General features: G+C 46.8%; 1 protein-coding gene across 1 annotated transcript in view; it reads right to left on the minus strand.

Moving 5' to 3' along the window:
* The window catches only part of MARCH10 (membrane associated ring-CH-type finger 10), a 39,206-nt gene that overhangs the window by 18,785 nt on the left and 11,823 nt on the right, over positions 1-8,598 (minus strand). Inside the window, exons 3-4 of the mRNA XM_015419930.1 lie at positions 6,928-7,105; positions 1,541-1,690 (exon numbers count right to left, since the gene is read on the minus strand). Of these exons, the coding sequence (XP_015275416.1) occupies positions 1,541-1,690; positions 6,928-7,105 (328 nt within the window). The remainder of the gene's footprint in view (positions 1-1,540; positions 1,691-6,927; positions 7,106-8,598) is intronic.

Here is an 8,598-nt window from a genome sequence, read left to right on the forward strand (position 1 = left end):
CCTTCGTGGGAGTCTTTTTGTAAAGGTAAAGGTTCCCTTGCTCGAAAGCCAGTCGAATCCGACTCTAGGGTTGCGGTGCTCATCTCCGTTTCCAAGCCGAAGAGCCAGTGCTGTCCAAAGACATTTCCGTGGTCATGTGGCCGGCATGACTAAACACCGAGGCGCACGGAACACTGTTACCTTCCCACCGAAGTGGTACCTATTTATCTACTTGCAATTTCTTGCTTTTGACTGCTAGGTTGGCAGGAGCTGGAACTAGAGATGGGAGCTCACTCCATCATGCGGCACACCCGGGTCTCGAACTGCTGAACTGCTGACCTTCCACAGCCTGCAGTTCAGCGTCTTAACCACTTAACTCCCCTCTAAAACTGCAGAGGGGAGGACTCACCATCTCACTAGCTCTCCGTTGACTGGGTACTTCCAGGACAGAGAGATAAGGCTGCCGGGGCAACAATATGTTTAAGCTTCTCCGGAGTCAAGAAGTCTGGGACATTGTTAGTGTCTCTTTGACACTCTATATTGAGTAGCCTTTGTCTGATCATTGATTTAGCTTAATCATAACCCATTCGCAGAAAAAATTGAGAGAGAAACCCATATTTTGGAATTTAGAATAGATGGCTTTCTCCTAAGAGGAATGAAAATTGTCTTGTAACACTAGAGCTATCAAACCCTTTGGGTTGTTTGGCAATTTTAACCAATAATTGATGACAGCAAGGCTTACCGTGGCCTCCACCTTAACCAAACCTGACTTAAGATGTAGACTGGCACTGGACACACAACTAGGTACCATAAAGCTCTCAAAAGTCTTGATTGGACTTTTTTCTAAAGGAGCAAAATGGGAAGGGTTCCAAGTATTTCCCCATACATTAATTGGGGCAATGTTTTTACCTGAAATAACCAAAGGGCTGCTGGTACATACATGCCTCCTTTGGTATGTGTAAATTTAAGAATGCTCTGTGCAGATTTTTGACCAGTAACACCAGAAACAATGTTTGAACTGGGCATCACTGTATGTCTTCTAGCAGGGGACAGTCTCCAGAGCATGGTGATGTGTCATTTGGGGTGGTCCAAAGATTGTATTGGGGTACAGCCTGGCTCTAGTGTCTGCCTGTGTGACTGTCCTGGGGGCACTGCACATTGGGACAGCTGGCACGAGAACGATGCTTTGGACCAGGACACAACATATGTCTCCTTGAAGGGGAGAGTTTACTGAATATGGAGGTGTATGATATGTGGTGGTCCAAACCTTATTCTGGGATGCTCACAGGCGTCAGTGCTGCAACTCCTCTTGTCTCTGGGGACCGTGGCATGCTGGCAGGTATGTCCGCTCCCAGACACAACCCAAGAAGCATTCCAAATTCCCCTACTCACAAGGGTTTCCTGTCAACTTGATTTGAGGGGGTTATTTGAAATATGTAACCCTTCCTTCACTGAAGTGAACCACCAGAGAAGCTCCGGGTATGCAACGGAGTACATTTAGGCCTCTAGCCTAGGATGGCATCCACTGAAAATTAGTGCAACCCGAACAAATGTTTCTCACCAGACCCTCTGCTGATCTTTGCTGTTCCTTGCAGCAGGGGTGTTTTCTTTCCTTTTCCTTCCACTCTTCTCACACTTTCAGAGCCTGGGTTTTCCAGGAAACTTCCCTGGTTCATCCGCTGTCTTCTTGATAAAACTGGTTTCTGGAAAGCTGTTAACATTGTTTTAAAATAGGGATGCATTTAGGCTTGGAAGGACCAACAGAGCTTCTCTTTCCAGCATTCTGCTGAAGGAAACAAGAATCTCTATTTATTTATCTTTTAGAGTTGCAGATTGTCAGCTGCAAGTATTTTGGCTGGACATTTTGTGGGTTTCAAGAGGAAGAGGTTTGTCTTGAAATAATTTCCCCCTCCTGCAAAATTTAAAGAGCCCTTCAGCTGATCAGCAGGCCACATGCTCCCCCGAACAACTGGTAAAAGGTAAAGGTTCCCTTGCTAGAAAGCCAGTCGAGTCCGACTCTAGGGTTGCGGTGCTCATCCCCGTCTCAAAGCCGAAGAGCCAGCGTTGTCCGAAGACGTTTCCGTGGTCATGTGGCCGGCATGACTAAACACCAAGGCGCACGGAACGCTGTTACCTTCCCACCGAAGCGGTACCTATTTATCTACTTGCCATTTCTTGCTTTTGAACTGCTAGGTTGGCAGGAGCTGGAACTAGAGATGGGAGCTCACTCCATCAAGCGGCACTCGGGTCTCAAACTGCTGAACTACTGACCTTCCACAGCCTGCAGTTCAGCATCTTAACCACTTGAGCCACCGCAGCTCCCGAACAACTGGAGGGCCCTTTAAATCTCTCAGAGAGGGATGGTGGCGGGTGGACATTCTTGGTGGTGGGGCTTTCCCAGCTGGCCAGCAGTGCGCTGAAGACCCAAAAAGCAGGGGAACCCCCACCCAGACTGGGGGTCTGGCAACCCTAGACTGTCCCCCCATGTGGTTGTGATAGAATGGAGGGGGAAGAGCATATTTGAAACGGGTAAGTGGAAAAATAACACATCTCTAATTGCTCATTTCTCTCTCCGCCTCTCTCTGTATTTACATATCTCTTAAGGCCCAAGCATGCCTTACATTTTGTACAAGTTCCCCGTGAGGACTGGCAGCCACATTGCAGCTGGAAGTCCGCAGTGGCAACTCCTGGTAAAACTCTCAGGGGTCTGGTTCAGATTGAAGCCGTGGTGGGGAGAGGAAGGGCTCATGCCTTCTCCCATGTCATTTTCCAGAGCCAAAACACACGCAGCCACCCAGCAAGGGCAAATAATGCCCCTGGGACATTTTGGCTTTTGGAAACAGGAAGGGGGGAAGCCCCTCCTCCCCCTATGCCACAGTTCTGATCCAAATCGGGCCTCTGAGGTATTTTTAACAGCAATGTGGCTGCCAGTCAGTGTTCTCAACTGGAACAGGAAACCTAGACTGGTCTACTGATGGGACAGAGAGGTGAGGGGCCAAACATACTTAAGTGGGAGCTTGACTTGTATCAGTGGAAATGGGCAGACCAATTCTCTTAGCAGATTTATAATCCTATATATATAATTGCCCTACATATTGGCCATTTCCAGCTCTCCCATTGGCTGTGCTGTGCACTCTATCAGCCATTGGCCCATCAACTGCCACTCAAGAGTACTCACGTGCCATTGGCTGGGGGCTGGGTCCACTCCTCTCCCCCACCCACTGCCAGACTGGACACTCTTCCCTGACAGAATAAAATGCCAAAACGGCTGTTTCTCCTGCTGAAGACACTTCTCCTGCTTGGCTCCTGTGGGACTAACTTTTCCCTCAGTGGTTATTGCTAGGCAACCAAGCTTGGTTCTGTCAGTAAAAAGGCAAAGGAGGCCCTTTCCAGGCCTTTGTGGGGAACTCATTGGGGCCAGTCCTGACTAGGATTGCCAGCTCCAGGTTGGGAAATTCCTGGATATTCTGTGGTGGAGTCTACGGAAGTCAGAGTTTGGGGAGGGGAGTTTGGGGAGGGAAGAGGCCTCAGCTGAATAGAATGCCATAGAGTTCACTCTCCAAAGCAGTTATTTTCTCCAGGGGGAAAGAGATCTGTTGTCTGGAGTTCAGTTCTGATACCCGGTGATCTTCAGGCTCCACTGGAGGTTGGCTACCCTAGGCATAGCAGTTAGCACTTCAGAGTGCTGTGGAAGTTGAGTGAGTGATTTCGGACCAGTCACAGACTTTCAGCCTAACCTGCATCACAAGGTTGCCGTGCAGATCAAAAGGGGGAGAGGAGAATGATGTAAGTGGCTTTGATCTCCACTGCAGAGAAAGGCTGTACTTTTCCTCCTGGGGAAACATTGCTGCCAATCTCCAGGTGAGGGCTGGAGAGCACTAAGAATTAAATTCCTGGAGATCTGAGGGGTGGAGCCTGGAGAGGGTGGAGTTTGTGGAGCCTGGAGAGGGGTGGGTCCTCAAACAGGTACAATGCCATACTCTACCCTCCAAACCAACCATTTCCTCCTGGGAATCATTGTTGCCAATCTTCGGGGGGGGGGGCTGGAGATCATTCAGAATTATAACTGCTCTTCAGATGGCAGAGATCAGTTCCCCTGGGGAAAACAGTAAGCTCTGTGTCATTATACCCTGCTGAGGTCACCACAGCAAATTGACGCTGAGTGCCCAAGGCCAGGGCACCCACCCAGAGCCTCTTTCTAGAGCTCGTTGTATTTATTTCCACGAACGGGCCTTATTCCTAGTCTTTCTATATTTCTGTTAGAGCTCGTAGTAGAAAGGAGGCTTAAACTGTAGGAGCAGGACAAAAGCCCTGCTAATTCAGCCACCAATTTCCCTTTGGAAAAAAGAAGGCCTATGCCAGGATTTCCACGCCTCCTAGTCATGCAGAGGCTGTATTCTGACTGTGATCACAGCACACATGGAGAAGGGGGCTGAAATGAATCCAGGGAGCTTTTATTTGCTCAGTTGGGGAACTTAAATAGTAGCTTCCCGGGACCACTGCAGTTTGCAAAAATGGTGCTGGGGAGACCATACTAAAGGCCGTTTTCTTTCGTTATTTTCCAGAAATAAAATAATTAAATATTTTCATTTGATGCTGTGGTTGCTATTGTTAGCCATTCAGTTGTGTCTGAATCTTGGTGATTCTATGATTCAGACACGACTGAATCGCTAACAACAACACTGTTAACTAAAAATGTCCCCAGCACAATTTGACAATAGAGATTCTAAATCACAAAACAGTTTCAAATACCCGTGTACAGGTATTTTTAAAATTTAATTTTAATAGCTGAGCTGCACCTGATAAAATCTGTGGCACCCCATTCACTGCAGGCACCCATTCACCCATTCACTGCAGGCACTGTTAATGTTCTTTGAGGGGGTGAACAAACATGTGGACAAGGGGGATCCAATAGATATTGTTTACCTTGACTTCCAGAAAGCTTTTGATAAAGTTCCTCATCAAAGGCTCCTAAGTAAGCTCAAAAATCATGGGATAAAAGGACAAGTCCTTTTATGGATCAAAAACTGGCTAATTAATAGAAAACAGAGAGTGAGTATAAATGGGCAATTTTCTCAGTGGAGGGTGGTAAGCAGTGGGGTACCACAGGGATCAGTACTTGGTCCACTGCTTTTTAACTTGTTCATTAATGATTTGGAGATGGGAGTAAGCAGTGAAGTGGCTAAATTTGCAGATGATACGAAGTTGTTCAGGGTGGTGAAAACCAGTGAGGATTGTGAGGCACTCCAAAGGGATCTGTCAAAGTTGGGCGAGTGGGCGTCAACATGGCAAATGGGGTTCAATGTGGCCAAGTGCAAGGTGATGCACATTGGAGCCAAAAATCCTAAATATAAATACACATTGATGGGGTCTGAACTGGCAGAGACAGATCAAGAGAGAGATCTTGGAGTTGTAGTAGATAACTCACTGAAAATGTCGAGACAGTGTGTGACTGCAATAAAGAAGGCCAATGCTATGCTGGGGATTATTAGGAAGGGTATTGAAAACAGATCAGCCAATATAATAATGCCCCTATATAAATCAATGGTGAGACCTCATTTGGAATACTGTGTGCAGTTCTGGGCACCACACCTTAAAAAGGATATTATAGCTTTGGAAAAAGTGCAGAAAAGAGCAACTCGAATGATAAAAGGGTTGGAACACTTTCCCTATGAGGAAAGGTTAAAGCGCTTAGGGCTCTTTAGCTTGGAGAAAAGACGACTGAGGGGTGACATGATCGAGGTTTATAAGATTATGCATGGGAAAGAGCAGGTAAAGAAAGAGGTACTTTTCTCCCTTTCTCACAATACAAGAACTCGTGGGCACTCCATGAAACTGCAGAGCGGTCGGGTTAGAACGGATAAAAGGAAGTACTTCTTCACCCAAAGAGTGATTAACACATGGAATTCACTGCCACAGGAAGTGGTGGGTGCTACAAGCATGGACGGCTTCAAAAGGGAATTAGATAAGCATATGGAGCAGAGGTCCATCAGTGGCTATTAGCCACAAGGTATAGCTAGGGGCTCTGGGGCAAGTGATGCTCTGTCTTCTTGGTGCTTGGGGGGGGGTCAACAGTGGGAGGGCTATACGATTGGTCTGCCAGTGTACGGGCAATCCCACCCTGGTTCCAAGCACACAGTGATAACCAAAGTGCTCCTTAGGCACCAATGTCTGCACTCCAAAGTTGTGCCAAGAGAGTGCCATTCGCCTATGTTGGATCATATGAAGGTTCAGACAGGACCAAGGCCCTTGGATTGGACAGCCCAAAATGTTTGGCTTGGTCCCCTCTCCCTACCTTAACACACCTCAGAGTGCTTGCCCAGGGAGCCCCTTCTTCACACGTCCTACAGTCACTATCAAAATATTATCCCCCACACTCCTGGGAGCCACAGAACTCCTTATGCATGTGTGATACAAATTCTTCTTCCTGCCTGCAGCCTTTCTGTAGACACTTGATGGACTGGAAGAACCAACCAGGTTTTCCACTGGTGAAAAAAGGATGAAAAAGGGGTCTGGCCCACCACAAAGGATATGGTGGGGATCACGGAACTTGCATGAACGAAAGCCATGTCAGGAACAGGAGCTGTAATAGGGAAGGGAACTGGCCAAGATTAAGAGAAAAAATTGCCAGGCTCAGCCGTAAGTATCACCCCATACCGTGCTGTACCTTGCACAGACCACACCATTTTGCAGCAAAGACCTCTGCCCCGTCCTGGATTCCTCTCCCGATTACCTCACATTTCCTGCTCCTACGCCTACCCCAGGTGACAAGACTGGCTGGCTTGCTGGGTGAACCAGCTGGGTATGGATCTGTCTCTTGGCTCTCTATTAACTTCAATTCCAGGCTGTTTGCCTAGAAATCTCTTAACAGTAATACTGATAACAAGCCTCAGTTGCAGGCATCACAGGTTCTTTACATTTGAACAGGTACATAATCTCCATGTTTACCTGAAATATCTTTTTTGGGGGAAGTTCCCCTTTTTTCTGGTTTTTTTGAGCATGTGCTAGCCTTTTGCTTCTGCTTCACAGATGTTTTATCAATGGCAGGAAATTTAGCTTCTGATTTGCTCCCAGGAGACTTTATAAAGGATTTCAGTTCACATCCAGAAACTTCATCAGAAGAGATCTGAGAAAGTAAAAGAACAGTTACATGTAGTGTTGGATACTTAGCAGAGCTAACATGCATCGTGGAATAGAAGCAATGCAGCACTTTTGTGTATTTAGCTTTAAGAAAAGTTTACTAGAATACGTGGACTAAAACAACAACATCCTGACTAACTAGTTCTAAACTCCATCTTGGTGACTCTTCTTCTTCAGGTCTGAGAGTAGAACAAAGGAAAGAAAAGATTACCCCAAAGCCCCCCCCCCATACATGCAGATCACCATGTAGTATCCTCCAATATATTGATGAGCCAATAGCTGGTTTCAAACTCATTTCATTAGGAATAATCCATCCCATTCTCTGGTGGGGGGAAATGTTCCTAAAACCTAATTGGTCTATGCTATTTAACTAGCAGGGCTATGTTTGGGCAGGAACGCACAGGAACGGAGTTCTGGCTGGCTCCCAAGTTGGCCATGCCCAGCAGGAACTCATTAGCATAATAGGCCACACCCAACAGCAGAAACGCATTAGGATTGGCTACATTAGGGGTGTGTGGCCTAACATGCAAAAATCCCTGGGTTTTGACAACAAACAAGGTAAACAGAATAACAAGCAAAAGGTGGGTGTGGCTGGATGGTAACATGGGGTGTGTGGCCTAATATGCTAATGAGCTGTGCTGTCAGGGGTGTGACCAAATATGCTAATGAGTTCCTGCTGTTGGGTGTGGCCTATTATGCTAATGGGTTCCTGCTGGGCTTTTTCTACACAAAGAGCCCTGTTAACTAGTATTAACATATATAAACAAGTTTAACTCTTCCATGACTGAAGTGTGACATTTGCAAAATCCCAACAGTTAGTGGCTTGTACCAGGAAAAACAGCTTTGCTTTGTGGAAGAAGCTGGTTCTTTAAATCTGGAAGATGGAGCCAACAAGTTGGATGGCACTCAGTCAGCTACTGGGGAAGAGCTGAAGAGCGGAGGACAACTACGACAACTACAAGCAGCACTATTCTTAACGATGCAACTGTAGTAAAGCTGAAAGGATGTTCAGGTATTGACGTGAAACGAAAGTCCAAAGCTGTTTTGACGCATACAATAGAAGCAAGGAGCATGAGAAGTATGAATCAAGGTAAACTCAAAATCGTAAAATGAGAAATGGGACATTTAAACATTGCAATCCTGTGAGTGTGAACTGCATTAGCACCTCTTCAGTCAGAAAATTACATAGTGTTTTACTCTGGAAATCACAAACACAGAAGAAACAGAGTTGCTCCAATAGTGAGGTGTGATGTAGCACAAGCAGTCAGGGGCTATAATGCAAAGTTGGACCGAATAATATCAGTCAGACTTCACAGAAAGCCTATCAACATAACCATCATTCGGGACTTCCGGTCTGCGGCTCGGCGATGGCGGAGGCTCTCCCCTGATGCTGGGGAGGCATTTCGCGCTCCAGGGGTGTTGGAGGAGTGCCACCTCAAGTGGCACCCCCAGGTGAGCCTCAGACAAGGAGGCTCCAAG

This window comes from Gekko japonicus, unplaced genomic scaffold, assembly GCF_001447785.1.
Source record: "Gekko japonicus isolate JY-2015 unplaced genomic scaffold, Gekko_japonicus_V1.1 scaffold3781, whole genome shotgun sequence".
NCBI classification, from domain to species: Eukaryota; Metazoa; Chordata; class Lepidosauria; order Squamata; family Gekkonidae; genus Gekko; species Gekko japonicus.